At 25.3% G+C, this 20,046-nt stretch overlaps 1 protein-coding gene across 2 annotated transcripts; it reads left to right on the plus strand.

The window, feature by feature from the left end:
• The first annotated feature begins 4,380 nt into the window (after positions 1-4,380).
• Positions 4,381-18,960, plus strand: LOC114129037 (ectonucleotide pyrophosphatase/phosphodiesterase family member 5-like). 2 transcript variants are annotated; one of them, XM_027993659.2, is made up of 7 exons: positions 4,381-5,656; positions 10,984-11,093; positions 11,356-11,529; positions 11,756-11,940; positions 12,023-12,214; positions 12,746-13,012; positions 18,647-18,960. In XM_027993659.2, exons 1-7 carry the CDS (start codon positions 5,297-5,299, stop codon positions 18,682-18,684), a joined length of 1,326 nt encoding a protein of 441 aa, XP_027849460.1. In that variant the 5' UTR covers positions 4,381-5,296; the 3' UTR covers positions 18,685-18,960. The 2 variants fall into 2 exon arrangements, with proteins under 2 accessions (XP_027849460.1, XP_027849459.1); XM_027993658.2 differs by lacking the exon at positions 18,647-18,960 and having other exon boundaries at positions 4,388-5,656; positions 12,746-13,977.
• Positions 18,961-20,046: the final 1,086 nt, after the last annotated feature.

A 20,046-nucleotide genomic window follows, 5' to 3' on the forward strand; every position in this document is an offset into this window, starting at 1 on the left:
AAGGATAATCCATCCGTGATAATAAATTAGAAGATATGGTAGATATGGTAATTCAATTATCATAAATACCTTTATATTTTTTATATAATTTTATAAATTACATTAATTTATCAATATCTATAATTTATAAAAATAGACTGAGTTTAATAACTATTATATCCGAAATTACATATATTTTATTCTTTTAATAACTGTTTTTAAGGACTATTAAGTTTAATTAAAACAATGTAATAACTGAATAACTAATAATTGTTTAAATTTTAAATTTAATTCATCAATATTTAAAAATTCTAAAATTCAAAATTTGAATAAATGTATTATTAAATTTAAAAAAACGGGAGTAAGCATGCTTAATAAATTATTAGGTATGAATAAATAGGTAACTATAAATTAATTAAATTGAATTCTTGCATACATGTTGGTTTGTATTTAATATTAATAATGATACATTTTAACAACATTTAATTTGTACACAAAACAAAAATTATTGTTACTATTTTAAATTCATCAGCCTTTTCAAACTTGATTTAAAATGATAAATATAAAGAAAACATTGATGTTTTTTTTTTTTTTAGGTATAAGCAATCCAACTACTACTACAAAATGTTTCTATCCAACCGAAGTACACAATGTATTTATCGAACTACGGAATTTGACAGAAGAAGTAAAAACATATTATGCTTTTCACGCATTATTGATCATCATGGAATCAACTTTACTAATTGCTGCAGTCGTAACAAAATTAGTATTTAGCTACACCAACAATATTAGCACAGAATTAATATACAACAGATTATTTTTAATATTTTGTATTTTGAAGTTTCAATTTGTATTTTTCTTAGTTCGAGAAGCGCATAATACTATACAAGAAGTAAGTCTTTTAAATTTGTTATTAGTATGTATCTGTATAAGTATGCCAGTATGGATTGAAAACTCTTTTTTTAATTTATTGTTTTTTAATAGTTTTTATATTATTTCATAGAATTTTAAAAGAAAATCATAAATTAACATTATGGTAAAATTTTAAAAATGCAATCTTATTTTAAACTGATATGAAAAATAGCACTGTTAGTTCAGATAATCGACATATTCAGATAAACATAAATATACTTCATAAAATTTTATGTAGGTAAAGTTTTAAACAGTAAAAGTATCTTCAATTAGTTTATATTTTTAAAATATTAAGTTATACATAATTATATTTTTGTCAAAAATAATATTATTAAATTATATATAAATTTAGTCATAATTTGAGTAAATTTACTTAATATAACCGCTATCACTTGTAAATACACATAATTTTTTAAACATTTTTTTATTTTCCAAGAATAAAACAGTTAACTTTATAAAATAAAAATGACAAAATAATATTTGTTTTTAAGTGATTTCTAAGAAATTTAATATTACTTATTATTTATAAGAAAACTGCTAAAAATTCCAAATTTTTATTTCCACGTATTCGATTTTAAATTGTTTGTAATTTACATCCATTTTTTATACAGCATTCCCTAAAAATTATTAAAATATTAAATTATTTGTAAAGAATTATAAATGTATGATGATGATGTAAGCTGTATGCCTGTATACTTATATCAACACATTAATAATATTTACTATGGCTTTTGTTTAAAAAAAACAACTTAAAATTCGTCCAGCCTAGTAAATAAATGTCATCACAATTAATTATTGTATTATTTGTGTACAGATTGTACATTTTTCTACTTAAAAATCAAAAATCAAAATAGAAATAAATTTTATCCAAAATAAATCATTTCAGATAATAGTTTTCAAGATATTAATAAGGAAATCGTGTTTAAATTCTACAAATTTTAATACAAAATATTTTCATTTTAAATGCTAATATAATTTTTTTTTATTAGATTTAAGATTTTTATTCTCTATATTTATTTAGAAATTAGTTATTTATAAATAATAAGAAATACTTATTTTGATTTAATATGTACCTATAATAGTAATATTATAAAGTAATATTGTATAATATTAATAATTTAGAATATTAAAACCTTATAATTAACATTTTCGTGTCAATAAATAAAAGTAATAAGTTGATTATCTTAATTGTATTATGCAGTCAAAGAAAACTGTATTGATCGCCCATGATACACTTTGTATTACATCAAATACTGGAATTATCAAAGAAGTAAAATATTATTATTTAACTTACAAGTCTTATTAAAATTAAAATATTATTCATTGTATATAGTTTGAGGTATTTGTATTGAGTTGTTGGAACAATCCAATCATATTTGATGTGTATGATTTTTTTGATTTGGACTATGCACTTCTTCAATCAGTAAGTTTTTTAAAACAAATTATTTAATAAAAAAAAAAAATTTAGCTACCAAACATTTAAAACGAAATGTAAAAATATACAAACTCTTGAGAGTTCCGTCACTGGACAGCCTCCATCCTCATAAATATATTATCAATGAAAATATTCTCCATTATATTTATCCTATTTATTTATTGTACATACTATGCTACAGTTCTGCTTCTACAAATTGCAAATATTCTATTTTAATATAAATATATATATATATACATATACAAACTAAAAATACTAAATAATTATCTAAATATAGATTATATAAGTATGTATATACTGAAATAGCCATTAGGTATTATTGACTCAAGTTGAGTTACCAAAAGCGTCTAAGAATTTTCAAAATAAAATATAATGATCTATTATGTATTTTTTTTTTATTATTATTATTACATTATACATTAAAAGAACTAACATTTATTATTCTTAAAATGATAGAAATAATGAAATACTTAAACTACATATATTAAGTTTTATTTTATTTAATGAAAGTTAGCAATTTGGCAGATATTATCTTATTATCACGTGTCTTTAGTACTATAACACTTTGAATATTGTTTATTGTTTGTATTTTATCCAATCTATATATTATAAAGTAGATAATCAAATATATTAATTTGTTTTCTGATCTTAGTTTAATATCAAAATATATCTATGTACACTACATTTAATGAACCTTACCAGGAATGTGAAGGGGATTAGTATCCCTAGAAGCTCGAGATTATTACATTTTTATGAATTAGTATCCTCAGAAACTTGAAATTATTTTATGAATCTTCTGTAATGATATGCAGTTGCATAATTTATTTACCTAACTGTTATTATATTTAAATTGCACGTAAAAATATATTTTTTTTTGAAAATAATACCAGTCCATGACTTATCTTCTCCTCAAAAAATGAATTCAGTTGAACTGGTTGATCATTGAATATAAATTGATATCTAAATCAAAATGATATTATCGCACTATTTGTTTCTCCTCTGATCCACAAACCAGATAAGCAAAACGCATACATAAAATCGTTTTGTTTATGGATTTTGAAAAATCTTAGAATAAAACCACCTATTATATACCTATTAATGTATAAAATTTAAACAACATTTATGTCATTATTGCTAATTGTTATATAGATGATTTTACTCTAAAATTAATCGAAAGCTATTAAAAAAATATATTACTAAATGATTTTAATGTTGCGACTATTGCGTACTTACGTATGTTTCTGCAGAGAGAAAAAAACAAATAGTACTATTATATAAATAAGTACTGTTAGTTGTTACTATAATCATTATACTATGTGTTTTTTATATAATATTTTATCAAATTTATTCTTTCAGATAATTGCATCCATCGTCACATATACTGTAGTTTTGGTTCAAATTCAGTTGGCAATATCCAGTCAATAGAAAAAAAAATTAAAAAAATAGTTATACCTATACGTAGTAAAAATGTAAAATGAATATTTTATCATTTTCATAGTTTTAATTATTCAAATAAATGCACTTTGGTAATTATGTAACAAAATATTTCTATTCGTTTTATTGCATCTGTATTCATGTTGCACCAAAAAAAAAAAAAAAAAAAATGTAATTATTTAATATTTTTTAAATTATAATACATCATAGTATACTTATATTGTATAATAATTATATAATATTATATAATTAAAATAAAAATAAATAAATAAATTTAAAAATACAAAGTAGGTAATGTATTATAAATTTAATGTATATAATACGGTACTATAATATCATAATGATTAATCAAAGTAACATTTTTTGTCGTCATTATTAAAGTTTAAACTGAAGACTCGTGATGGTCTCAAATAAATATATATTCATAATATTATAATATTTTGTAGTACTGTACACACCGTGGTTATTAACTATTATTGTCATGATTTCAATATTCAGTACGATAGGACGCGTATAATACAATATAACGGAACAATGATATTAATAAGAACACGAAAAACAGTACGGCCGCGTCCGACCGGATTGAAGCTCTTATGACGTGTAGTTTTCCCCACTCCGACGGCCGGGCACCTGTTACGGCGTGCGCGAGTGCAATATTCTCGTTCGATCGGTGAAGGGTATCGTGGACGGCGTGTTTGCAGTTTTTTAACACACACCGATCTGGTCGCACGTCAGCAAAAACACTCGACTTAAAAAAAAAAAAACCTTTTTTTTTTCGACTTCAAAAAGCGACGCGACACAGCGACCAGATCACATTGCACGCGTCCAATCGACGTATGGACATCGCGATATCGGCCGTCGTCGAGCCGTTCCCCGCGTCAAGTCCGGCCGCCACGCGTCTACGCCGGAAGCACTCATCGTTTTGTCGTACGTACAGTATTCGGACGTAGATCATCTCGGACCACCCGGAAACAAAATATTGATTGTAGCAGTCGCGATATACGATCGATTCGACGGAGGAATTGTTAGGTTGCGCGCGTGACCACAAAACTGTATATTATGTAAAGGCTACTATTATATATAGTTATGTTTTGTTATATATATATATCTGGTTTTTTAATTAGCTACGACAATAGTGCAATATTGTTATTACAACACCTAAAAATTTGATTGATTAAACCGTACTTCTTATTTCGTAAACAAACACGTTTGACTAAAGCTACGCGAAGTTCGGTGTTACGTTTAGCGAGAACGCGTGTTTGCGTTTTTAATTCGTACCATCTACAAACCGTTCCCTTTTGTTTAACTCGTAATATCCGACTCGATCAACAAAATCCTACGTTTAACAACACTTTTTATGTAACTTATAACAACACGTATCGACGGCAGCAATCATTACGACTTTTTATGTAATACCGATTGATCTCTAGTTGCCACTCTATTAAACTGTAAGCAACACGACTATATTTCGTTAAAATCCATACGGTCATTTTTTACCACCACCGAAATCGCGAGTCGACGATTTCCTCTTTGACCATGTCCACCGCCGCCGTGCAATGTTACTTGGTCGCCGCGATCTGTGCAGCGGCCGGAGTGGCGGCCGTCAGCCGACACCCTGTGACGGTGGTCGTGTCGTTCGACGGTTTCCAGCCCCATTACATTCAGCCACGGCTAACGCCGACATTGGCCCGGTTCCGGAACGCGTCCGCGTCTCCGCCGTACATGCGCAGCGCGTTCCCCACGAAGACGTTCGTCAACCATTTCACCATGGCCACCGGGATGTACGCCGAGTCGCACGGCGTGCTCGACAATTACATGTTCAACTGGAACGACACAACGATCATGCACTACACGTACGAGCAGTTCCACTACGACGATAAGGTGGTGCCCATCTGGGTAAGGTCCGGCCGCCAGCGCAATGTCGTTGTATATATTTTAATATTCAATTTTTTTTCTCGACTGTGCCGGGTGCACAGTAAAGCCAGCCCGAGTACGATCAGTTCCCGTCTTAAGTCGCATGCGGTGCGAGAAATTTTGTAAACGTATTAAAATCCAATTTATCGCACGAAAAATAGACCATTGACGATCGGCGGGTGTGCCGTGTACCCCGTGATAATTTGTGTAGACGTAACTTTTTATGAGCTTAAAACGGCAGTTGTTGGTCGATGAAAAAAAAAAACATTCGAATCGGTATACCTAATTATTTGTAATTTTCAATTTTCAATTCTCAAATACATTCAATATAGATATCTGATAATTATATTAAAAAAAAAAAAAAACAATGGTATATTTTCTATGGTAGGTATACCGTTTATGAGTATATCACTGGTTACTTTATCGAAACACTCAATTGTATGTAATACTTTTTAAATTTTAATTTCCCAAAATAAAAAGAGTCATCTATGTGTTGGTCTATTTCTTAACGTATTTATTGGATTTCCATTAATTTAATTTGGATAAGTAATAAATGTCGGCCCCACGCACGATGACAACCAACTATTATTATCTTTAGTTTTTTATTTTTATAATATTTATAGATATTATAGATAGTGATGTTTCGTTTTCGGCGTACGTCAAATAATAATTTTTTGTACACGGTATTCATTCCTTTTTCAGCCGCTCGTCAAGTTCGGAGTGTACGATATATTACAATAAATTTGAGCCGGTATACACGACCGATATTTTATCGTACGATTTATTTATCGTACGATATTATAAATAACATGGTTATAAATAGAATTGTTCGCACAATCACGATAAATTGTTGTACGATAAAATAATCACACGACAACTCGATGTACAGAAATACTTTTAGTTTTATAGAACTTTTATAAATATATTATATTATAGTATAATTATCGTATCGGTATATTTTTCAATCAGTTGAAATTTGTGGTTTTTAATTTTTTTAACTTGACAAATTGTTCAATTATCCAAAATAAACACTTTCCTGCAATATTTATGAAATATGCACATTCAAATTTTAGATTTGATATCATGGCATTGAAAAATTAATTTATTTAGTTTTCTGCTATATTTAACAATAAGTAACAAAAGTTTGCAAATGCTATAAGTTCCGAAACCGGGTCATAAGTAATATAGTCATAATAAGAGCAACACTATATTATTTACTAATTTCAAAACACACATTACCATTTATTACATCAATGTATTATGTTATATAGGTAAACCTACTTTTACAAATTATTTTCCCTAAAAATTAAAATAATTATTGACTTAATGATAAGGTTTTTATTATTATTAACCTACTAAGTACTAATACTGCAATACTTTTAAACAATACATCGTTCATCAGTAATAACAATCATAATATTATTATAATTACTATATTTTGCCTCCCCTCCCCTTTGCGCATGATAGAAAATTATGAAGAAATAATAGGCATTCTATCATTGGTACTCCACTATGACTATTTGGTAGTTCCAAATTGGGTAAGCTATGGAGTCAATTTCCTGAGTGATTCGCCATGGATGTAAAAAAGTAAAGGCTTAGTTTCGTCGTTTCGACTCGTACCCCTCTTAAATTGTATGTTTAACAAAAGGATTAGTTACGAAAACATTAGTCAGACCGTGTTTTAAGTGTTCATTCGATAACTACTCAAACTAGTATTGTGATCGCGATATTTTGATTTTACGGAAAGAGCAAGCAAACCGACTAATGTTAGTACAATATACGATATTGTTGTGTTTTATGTTAATATTTTATAATAGTATCTGATATGGATTTGTGACTGCAGTGAATCATGATATAATATTAGAATTGAGAAACTTTAATAACTTCTTACCAAGATGACAAAAAAAATATCTAGTACACATTAATACTACCTAATTTGTTTTCTACTTTGCTCGTAAGAATAATGTCTGTTCGAGTGCATATAGTATATATGCCATATACCAAACACCGATATTTTTACACCGGATAGAGTGATATTTCAGTGAATGACGAATTAATTATTATGAGAAATATACAATTATTTCACGAGCCCCCTAACCGATTGAGTGAGATTCTATGCAATCAGGTCAATGTCTTCATACATTTCATACACAATCATGCACGTAAAACGTTTATGATGGCAGATGACGCCTAACGTGTAAACTATGTATGACATAGTTCTCAGTTTTTGGAACAATTGAGTTTCTTCTCTTATTTTCACATCCAATCAGTTACAATAATCGATATTTTAAACGAATAGTAATTATTCTGCACGAATACATTATTAAAATAATAGTAAAACAATAATAATTGTACTCATAAATTATGACCCAGTTACCTAACGGGATCTATTGCTCAAATTGATTATTAGAAATAAAAACCAATAAAAATAAAAATGTATTTTGATAGCTATTATCAGTTGAATAACGAGTATTGATGATATAATTTTACAAAAAACACTTGTTGTTTTTTTATTTACTTTTTTTACTTTTATACTATTATTATGACCATAATACATGAAGAATTAATTTAAGATTTTATTTTCTACTATAATATATAATGTATTATCAAATACATTGGTACCATAGTATATGTCAAACCCGTATTCTATAAAAATTTTTCAAAAATCAAATGTATTGTAAAAAACATACCATTGTCAATAATAACTTACTAAACATGATTATCAAAATGGTTACCCGATTAAATAAAGTGCATCGGTACAATACTACAATGGAATTTATTTGAATTGAGTTCTATAGAAGAAAACAAATGGAAATATTAAATATTAAAATTCAAAGACTACAATAAATCATATATTTTATAATGGTATATTCATCAACATAAAAAATATAGAAAAATATTTTCCCAATTCGCGTCATTACACGCATATTATGTGTATACGTGCACAAATTGAAAATTGGAACATATTGTTGAAAAATTATATTACATAATAGGTACTTATGTCTAACGATTGAACATTCCTGTGAACTTGATCATTTTTGTCCACACGAATAATCAAAAAATAAAATGTCAAAACGAATGCCTAATAATCTTAATATTCTTACCAACAAGTATTACATCTTTATTTTAAAATTTACCTGTATAGCTTAAAATATAATATAATAATATGTAAATGTAAAATGTATTTATAATAAATATATTGTTATTCTTAAATAGGTACTAAATAGCTATGCATTAAAATATTATTAATTATGCATTTACGCTCTCACGTGGATTATTTCAAATGATAAGCATATTACGACACAATTATATAAAGGTAATCATGTAATATGAATATTGAATATATTATATTATTATATACATTTTAAAATAGGAAATAATCTACATCGCACGTAAATCGTGTTTTTGTATAAAATTACTGATAAGCAGTTAATTATTTTTCAGTTAATCTTAATCATAAACTGCAGCATCTAGTAACTTAAAAACAAAATGTAAATAGTATATTATTATACCATAGTAACCTAATTCGTTGTTATTTTATTGATACATTCTCGTGTATTGGACACAGAGTCATAAACTCATAATTAATAGACAGTATTATTATTTAAATAATAGGTTAAGCCGGTCAAGTTGGGTAATTCGCATGTTTTTACATGTATAAAATAAGAAGAAACCGTACTAATATTAATATTCATTAGTTAATGATATCCCGATGTTAATAAATGTGTAATTGTAAATACTCGATCATATTATTATGTAAACAATTATATTTCAAAAATTATGTTCTACGGAAAACATAACATTACTATTTTTGCACAAGTATTATATAATAATAGGTACGAACTATACAAATACAGTTGTATATTAATTGTTTATGATTGAGAATCGCAAATAGTAAATTAAACATTTTTTTTTCATTTGATACTCCAGTGAACGTGTATTACACTATTACGTATCATATTAATTTTAAATTAAATATTTCGAATTATAGGTACTCGTATAATATTATATCTTGTCAATGTAAATGTCAAAATACAAAACTCTGGGACAGTGATGAAAGTTTCGCACATTTTGAATGGACTTCGCAAATTTCTTTAAATCAGTAGTGTTTATAATAATATTTAAATTGTATACTGGTTGTGTTTATAATTTGTCAGTAAATTTAAAATAATTTAAGTACTGATAACAACTATCAACAAAATGATCTGATATATTATTATACACACACATATAATATTGTTGCAGTATAATATAGTATAAAATGTCTTGATTAGGTTAGGTTAGGTTATTATTCAGATGTATAATATGATTTACCATTTCTATAAGACTCAGAATAAATAATATAATACTGGTTTATTTCAAGGTCTGAGATACATGACAAAAGTACAACAACAAGTTTTCGTAGTCTTTTCAGTGTTCCTCAAACCAATGTAACTTACCTATTTGTATTATTATATGAATTATTATTCAAAAGTAATCATTATTTTACAAAGTATGAAACTCTCAAGTTTTAATAATTACTGTTATCATTAACGAAACCCAAGGACAGGATGCTACATAGTATATTAGTACTATCTTTGTATTTCAATCTTAATGTTATCAACTATAGGTATTTAAAAAAATGATTAATTTCATTCTTCAATTTTAATTTTATGATGAGAAATTTGTATCTAATAATTTAGTCCTAAACCACTTTATTATAAGTGATCTAATAATAATAATTATTATTATTATCTTTCGTTCAACTTTCAAGTCATATAAGTAAATATTTCAAATTATTTAACAATTAAATTAAAAGGGAATATCAAGTTTTAAAATATTATACTTAGACTACAATGAATAGGTTATTTTTAAAACGATTTTGTATTTTTGTATAGCGATATTATATTAAATTATATTAACTATATATTAAATTATATTATTACTCTTTTTGAAACACCTTTTTTTCCGACAAACAATAATAAAAGTAAAAACAAACCTAAACGGCAAAACAAAAACAAAATATATTGGTATAAATTAATCAAAAATTTAAAAGTTAATTATTATACTGTTTGTATTAGATACATTAACATATAATTAAATATAAATATAAATATTACTATATCTTATTAGTGATTTATATTCTATACTAACCAACATGCAAATCAGTCGTTATAATGGTGTCGATAGTAATCAGTATTACTAAAACTGTTAAATATAACCCTATTGATTTTTTGAGAAACCCTTACCACTACATCTTTAATTCACGCCACATCTTGTCATATGCTATACTATTCTATGCATGATTTAATGAGATAAAATAATTTCAGATTCAAAACGAAAATAATGGAGATGAACGGTATAGCGGGGTATTGATGTGGCCAGGATCTGAATTTGCGTATCAAGGCAAAACACCTACCTATGTGCAATTATACAACCAGTAATAATACGTTATAATTGTAATTATAAACAATGCGTTTAGTTTTTACAGTTTTTTTTTCTTGGGCTTCACTTCGCAAACCTAATAAAACAATATAATATATGGGTTACTTTAAAAATATATAAAGCCAATAAATTCAAAGTACAATGTTGTTTTTTATTAGCTAAATAATTTTTACAAAAATAATATCTATTCTTCAGCATTTTTTAAAAATTGTATCAATATGTTAGACCAGAAGAATAACTTATTTATTTTTATATAGTACAATGCCTTGGAATGATCGCATAGACGCAATTATGTCATGGATTAAAGATGAAAATAAACCAGCCAATTTGGTGTATGCGTATTTTGATGAACCGGACAATACTGGTCATTTAAAGGGAACACAATCAAAAGAGATTCAAGATCAAATTGTGAGAATAGATGTAACACTAAGGTATTCATAATTTATAAGTCATACTAAAATAAGTTTGGTTTTTAGATATGTACATGTCATTACTCTGTAAACGCAAGGCTACAAAAATATATTTTACATCTCATAATATGTATTTATTTACTAATTATTTTTTTATTAGTAGTATTAGTTATATGTTTTATTAAGTTTACAACAATCTGTTTTGTATTTTTTAACATTGTTAATATTTAAAAAATTATAATTTTAGGTATATGCTCAACCAAATAAAATATGCAAATCTAGAAAACAAAATAAATCTCATTATTCTCAGTGATCACGGGATGGAAACAGTTACATATGATAACATGATACATTTAGATAAATATATAACCAATACGTCTTACAAACGCGTTGGTTCAGGTCCTAATGTATTCATACATCCAAATGAGCTAAGTAAGAAAATAATACGATCGTTTTAAAAAGTATATCTTTATAAGAATAACTTTATAACTTATATTGTTATTATTATTTTTAGATAAATTCGATGAAATTTATAAAAATCTTTCAAAAGAAGCTGATAAAAATTTTGATGTATTTAAAAAAGATCAATTATATAACCGTTGGCATATGAAAAATAATACTAGATTAAACAATCTTATTTATTTGTTGGCTAAACCTGGATATGCCTTTTGGGATGAATATTATGAAATAATTTTAAACGGAACAAGTTAGTACCTACCTATAACTCAATTATATAAAACATGCATGTGTTAGTTATACACGCATAACTTTAAATATACTAAGTGATATATAAACTAATAGACCGACTCCATTCAGTATCCACTAAGTTTTTTTATAAAATAATTTATAATTGAATTCAAATTTAACACTTCCATCACAGTGGCCTACTCGATACCTACTATACAGCATATAAAGGTATTCACTTGCCCACATTTTTTATATTTTTTATTTATAGATCCTAAATTTTATCAGTAGACCAAATAAATAACAATATATCTATATATTTGTATACTACACTAAATAACATATTAGTGTACGCCGATAATTTAAAGAGTATTTTCTAATTAAGTTTTTACCAATCTCTATCAATTTTTTTTTAGCAATATCTACGGGCAAAGAATGATGTCTTATGATTTCTAAAAAAAAATCGTATTATTACTTGTTCTTTAATCGCAATATTAAAATGTTGTTTGTTCCTACACTGAAGATATTCAAACATTGATCGATCGTGTTTCAGCAAAAAAGGATTTTAAAGTAGGGGTGCACGGGTATGACAATGAGGACAAACAGATGCGAGCCATTTTCATGGCCTCCGGACCGGCGTTCAAGGAGAACTATACCGCCCACCCTTTCGACAACGTCGACCTTTACTCACTAATCTGTCGGATTGAGGGGCTAAATGAGCCAGACCGACGTCCTGACGGAAGTATAAAAGGCGTAGAACAGCTACTGTCTAACAAATCCGGCGGCACCACCGCCGCCAAGTCTACGACTCCCGTCATAGGTATATTGTCTGCTATGTTACTACACGCGATGGCACAGAGTCTGTGAACCATAAACCTGAATTCCATTTCTACTAGACTAGTCGGACCCAAAACTTCATGATTACATTTTGATGACTGAATTTTCGAGTGGAGAATCATTATCACGTCTCTTCTGAGCCGTTTTCGAATCCTATTAATAATTCAACTATTATAGTTCTGTCCTTTGACTTTTTTTTCTTTTCAATAATATGTTAATTTATTATCAAACAATTATTTCATTCGATTAATTGGCCGATCATAGACATATATTAATATGGCACGTGATTTACATATGACATATAGGTTTTACAAAAATACAAAACCGTATGAATACGTGATCGGTGCATGTGTCATATCATAATCGTGTAGAATTTTGATTATTCTAACAATATTGCAATACTTTAAGGGATCAAAAATAATTTTTACTCTACGTTATTTAATTTATACGTGTTTTATCGATGTACCTTTTTTTAAGTTTGGAGTATCGTTTACTCGCTATAGGTAGTATATATATAGAAAAGTAGGTGTAATAATATGTAAGTATGTTAAATGTTAGTAATATCTTTCTCCAATTAGTATTTTTTTCATATCTCTATGAAATATTAGTTAAGTTAACTTTATAAGATTAGCAAAACAAAATAAAAAGATATGATTATAAAAAAATCATATTTATATTTTTAAGTAAAGTTGTTTATACCTATTTAATTAAACAACATATTTTAGTCAACCACATAGAATTTATAATGTAATTACAAATAATATAGTTTATATTTTTTAATAAATTGAAAATATATAAAAAAATAATTTTGTCTTGATTATACTCGTTACTTTTCATAAATGTTTTTTATTATTTTCAATGTAAACATATTTTGCCAATAATAATACATATAATACAGTGTGTATATGCTAATTTAGCAATTACACACTCTAAGTATATGAAAATGAATTTTTATTATATTGATTAATTATACTTCATGAAAATAACAGTTAAGTATGAGTAAATAATGCTTGAATTATGGTATTAGTAACGAATTTTGTACTCCAATGTATTCTAATTTTAAATACCTACCTAACTTTAAAACTACTGTTAAAGTGTTAAATGTTTATCTTAAATATTATTTTTATATTTTTGAAAAATAGAATTAAAAATTTTTTATTCTTGGTTTCTAATAAATTATTTTTTAATATATTTTCTTCACATCTCTTCAGATATTTAATTATTGTTAATATAATTTAATGTAAGATATTAAAATATCTGTTAAATTAGGTACATGAAAATGAAAATTGTACATTAATTTTGTAATTATTAAAAATAAAACATTTTTTTTTGTCAGGAAAAAAATATTATTGATTACAAACAAAGTTCTGAGATACTACATATTAATAAAAATCTTTATATGGAATGCTAACATTCATTAATTAAAATATATATATAACATGTATGATTTTATCATTGCACCTAAAGATTTACAACTTGACAAATCGCTATTCTCGTGAAACTTTATTCAAATGAAATCCATGGAAATTATTAATACAAGTTAAGTGATAAAATTAATAATAGTTTTTTGCATATTAAAATTGTGATATTATTTTATGGAATACGTTTTTTGTATAATTATTATGCAAGTATTAATAATATATATTTGTAAACATTAAAATATAACTTAAATAAATATAATTTATTTTACTTCAATCAACTTAAAATGTCATTTGAATAAATATTTTATGATTGTTAACACTTATTAATTTTATAGGTAAAACTTTTTTTACCATGTTAAATAAATTTACATTATATATAATTTATATAAAGCAGGAGAAAATAAAAAAAAAAACAGAACAAGTTACAGCATTCCCACTCACCATGTACAAAGTGCTGGTGTTTTATAATGAGAAATTTGAAAACAATGATAAATCAAATATTTTAAAAATCAATTCTAAATAGAGTTTTTATAATACAATTTGCTTAGATTTCTTTAACGTTTTTTGAAGTTTTCAATTTTTCATAATTATTCTTACTTAAGTTTATAAACTTTATTATTCTGTATTGTAGAAATTTAAAAATCACTTCTTTAAAATACTATTACGTGTATAATGTATTATACATTTTTAACTATGAATATACTACTGAAACTTATTTAGAACTTTTTGTAAGTAAAAAATTAGTATAAAATTATACTCACCAATATAAAATCAAATAACGGAAACTATCAAATTTAGTATAAGACATTTTAAAAGCAAAATTTAGTAATATTACAATAGAGGATTATTAATTTTTTTTTTTTTATGAACACATATAGATTGTAAAATTCGAAAATTCAAAAAATAAATGTATAAGTAAAGCTAAAATGTCTATTAGTCATAGGCACTTATACAATAATTAAATATTGTATAGATTTCTTTAAATAAATACATGAATACCATTATACTTCGTTCCCCGCGGTCTTGAGATTTTTTTTTTTATTATTTTATTTATATATATATAAACGTAGTATATAAAACTCTATTTATAACATAATCATTTAAAATAGCATTACGTGATAAAATATAATATAGAATATAATTAATATTACTTTTAATTACATACAGTTTTAATATCATTAGAGTTATATATATATATATATCGATATTAATACAGTTACAGAAATACATTAAGTTATATGTATTGGTATGTGTTTTATTATTAGAGTGGTTTCTTGAGAAATATGTTCGCAATGCTAATATTTGGCGAGATAATTGACTATTTTTAAACATCAGAATGTAACATTCAAATATCACAGGGTTGTTAATCTTAGATTAAAAGTGTAAAATAATACATAGGTAATTTAAAAAATATTGAACGTTTTTTGATTAATTATTTCTAAGAAATTAATTTTCCTTTTTTTCGATGCATTACAGTAGGTACCTACTTATATGTTTGACGTTTGTGACCTATACTTGCAAACGATGTCGAAACGGTGTAATTATTTTGATACTTAAACACCAAAAAACACGTCTAAGCAGGTTTGTTAGATTTAAAATGTATGAACTGGTCGAACGAAATATTTATGCAGTTATGTTTAATTTTTAAATTTTGTAAGTGTGAATAATGATTCATTAATAATAATTCTTTCATTAGTATTTTGTATGTTGTCCTCTTCTTTCTAAGCCCACCAAAATACTATTTGTATTTATATGGACGTCAGTTGCAATAACAGTTTTAAATTATTAGTTTTGTAAATTTATGTTTATATATTCTGACAGTATTACTATAAATCAAATTAATTTTGTTGCGTATACGCTAATGAACATGCTTATAATCTATGCTGCAGACATTGAAATAACCCACAATCTACATATTTTTATGTTGTTTATAGAATAAATGTACCTATTATAATTTTCAATTGTCATTAATTTATTTATAACTTATAACTTTAATTTTCGATTTAAAGTTATAAAAAATTAACGTGGTTATAGCTGCTTACTTTAAAATTTACATTCATTGATTCATGACATTACACTACAGAATTAACTAATAATAATATTGCAATATTATCAACAGAATAAATTATAAAATAAACACTAGTTTGAATGGTAAACGTTGAATAATTTATGATAGTGTATATCTGTTATAAGTTACAAGAAGACTTAAATAAATTATTGAATATACTTATATTTAAATAATATATAGTCTTTAAATGTTTGGGTAAATATTAAAAATAAACATAATAAATAAATATATAATACACTCGGATAAATTATACATGTATATTTAATATTTATAATTGTAATAAACAATATACAATACATATATGTGGTCGGTAAAAAAAAGTAGGTAAAAGTATCTACTTACTATATTAATAATATATTTAAAACGTTTTTTATAATATATGTTTTTAATAAATTCCGAATGGATCACTACCGTAATGCACCTATAATTAATTGTTTTTACATTTCTTTTCTGGGACATTTTATAAAAACAAGAAAGTGAATTTAATCGGAATAGGGTTACAACATTCATGAAGAATCATTCCACTCGTCTTAACTTCAAATGTTAAAAATAAAAACTATATATATGTATACATATATTATAATATCTATAAAAATTCAATGTTTATTGATGAATATTTTAATTACAAACGTATTTTGCTTCAGACCACAAAATTAAATATATAGAAAATAGATAATCATTTAAAAATTATAAGCTTATAGTTGTTTCGCCAACAAATATAATAGCAAAAATATGTGAACCGTATAAAATGACATGTTTTTCAAAATGAAAATTTCCAAAGAAAATAATAATTTTTAAAATAACAGTTTTTAAATTTTATTCAAAATAACAATCATCGTATGATGTATATATTACACAGATTTTCAATTAAATTTTATTGCAACTTAGAACTATATTAAGTACATTTTATAAATATATAATTTGTATAACACACAACTCATTGATGTATGGGAAACATCTCTACGTGAATACATAGTAGGTACTTAATACAAACATTAGGCAATGGTAATAATCTATTATCACTTTATGGTAGAGACAAAAACAATTAGCTAAATATATAGTATACTAACTAAGTACTAACCATAATTGCACTTCGCTATATCTATGTAAAAAAGTTGTTTTTGTTAGCCACTCTTTGCATACACAGTTATAAATGTGCGTTTGTTAATGAATAACATTTTTAGACCCAATTCCTAGCCTAATATGGCTTACCATAGAATAAAAAATTTTTTATGTTATCTCAGAATACAAATACTTACTAATACTTACAAATACTAATAAGCCCTATTAGTTTTCAACAACAAAATAACGTGATATGCAAAAACGTCAACTTATTAATATAATAATATAAACTATACTATATCCAATAACTTTAGTCTATAGTTAAAAAATGTTTTTAAAAAGCATACGTATTGAAATGGTAACATTTATAGCTATTTTTGTTGTCTTTAACATCATAATCCTGGCTTTTTAAATGTGGCCTTATTTTCCAATTTGTAATACATTTCTTTTTTAATATCGCTTTTAAATTCAACTATAATTCAATACAATAGAATTTAACGTCCACAATGATCATACTTTAAATACTCTACTCGACTTAATAGTTTTTAAGTTTATCGAGAATTAAAAAACAAGCACTGTCTCTCTTCACACCATATTGGTGGAGAAATAGAAGTTCTACTGTAGAACACATAATTATAGTCTTCTAGGTCATAGGAGTTTATTTAGTTACAGATAATAAGGTAGGTATATATATATTCTATATGATAATTGTATCATTTAAATTATACTTAACAAACATAATATTATGATCTTATTATACATGTATATTGTGTATAGTATGGGTGCAAATATACCTACAACTGAGATATTGTCTATTCAGGATATGATTATTCATTGGTACCATTTGACTGTCTACTGCATTAAAATATGTTTGAAAATACTTTCTTTTTTTTTATTGGAGATATCCATAATACATGCGGTAAATAAGAAGAAAAAGTATACATGACAACGAGACTATGTCAGTGGGTTTTGGTGTAAAGTAGTAATTGTTTCTCTATTAAATCAGCTTAGTGAAAATTATGTCAACTTACAAAATATAATTTGTTATGAATTTATGGTGTTACAGGTAAGCAAAAGATTCCAGAGAAACGACAAAAAGGTTAGGCAACTTATCTATTGAAATTTGAAATGTACAATTTTTTATTCGGTTTACACACTGTTTGCACGTGTACGTAACTTATAACGAGAACGTGACATCTACGGATCTACGAATGTATGTAATAAGCAACGATAGATACTTCTCGGGAAGAGGATGAAAAACAACTTTTTTTATATATTTTTTTTTTTTTTGTTGTTATCAATTCATTAAATTGTATATGTAATACTAACGTTGTTGTTGAATTGATATAAATTATTATTATAAATATTAGGTAACAGATATAATCTCCTCAAATAGTATAGGTTATTATAAAATATCATGTTTAATATTTTTCAAAAAATAAAATGTACATTACAAAAATAAAAATATTTCAGCTGTGTCTTATAGAAAAATAGACTACCACTTAAATTCTAAATTCATAATAATTATTGACAAATGTTTATATCAACATAAATATAGGATAAATTATAATGCAGTGTATTTTAAAGCTATATATAATTGGTAGTATATTGTTGATCAAAGTAAAAAGCAAAGCTACCTTATTTCAATTTGTTTTATGTATGGTAAAATTTTTATTTGAAAGTTAAAAAGCTTGAAAATTAAACACAACGTAGTTTAAAAGTGATTTTTAAAGTAAATAAAAAAATATATAAAATACATCAACGATCAAGATCTTTAACTAGATTTCACCTAGTATTGAAAGTCAAGCTGGTTTCCATAAGTGTCTTTACTGGAATTTATAAAAGAATGTTAGCATAAAGCAATATCCATTGTTAAGGGTCTTTGAAAAAAAGATTAAACAAAACAATTTTTTAATAAATATATTTTGTAATTAAAATAAATCTTAACTATAGAAACTGTTTTAAACATTCCACTTTTACTTAAATTATAATTTTCTACACATAATTGCATACTAACATTTAAAAAATATTTAGACTAATTTAATACTATTTACAGAAATTTGAAATTTTCGAACTTTTGTTATAAATTATCCGTAGAAATATACTGGCAGACCCTATCCAATTAGAATCGCTTATCGTGTACAGTGATAAATCATTTAATTCAAATATTTAACATCACATACATTAAAGTGACCTACTCAATGATGAGATCTACTCGAAACCTATTGTACATCACAGCAACTTCTCAAGTAAAAAGTTTTAAAAAACTAGTAAATTATCTGGTTCTTATTATAAAAACTAAACACTCGCATGTATAAATATGTGTAAAAGTTTGTTTACATGTAAACATTATTCATTGCATAACAAATAAAAATTATATATATTTTTTTTGTTCTTACTTCTCCGTTATAGATATGTAATTATTTTTATTTATATCTAAAATATTTTTTGTGTGAGTTATGTAAC

The sequence above is a fragment of the Aphis gossypii genome, chromosome 2 (assembly GCF_020184175.1).
Source record: "Aphis gossypii isolate Hap1 chromosome 2, ASM2018417v2, whole genome shotgun sequence".
Classification (NCBI taxonomy): domain Eukaryota; kingdom Metazoa; phylum Arthropoda; class Insecta; order Hemiptera; family Aphididae; genus Aphis; species Aphis gossypii.

Excerpts from the sequence above, each read along its gene's own strand:
- LOC114129037 (XM_027993658.2), top strand. The coding sequence starts at position 5,297 with ATGTCCACCGCCGCCGTGCAATGTTACTTGGTCGCCGCGATCTGTGCA. Across the intron at positions 5,657-10,983 it reads ATAAGGTGGTGCCCATCTGG|ATTCAAAACGAAAATAATGG; the intron begins GTAAGGTCCGGC and ends AAATAATTTCAG. Across the intron at positions 12,215-12,745 it reads AATAATTTTAAACGGAACAA|CAAAAAAGGATTTTAAAGTA; the intron begins GTTAGTACCTAC and ends ATCGTGTTTCAG.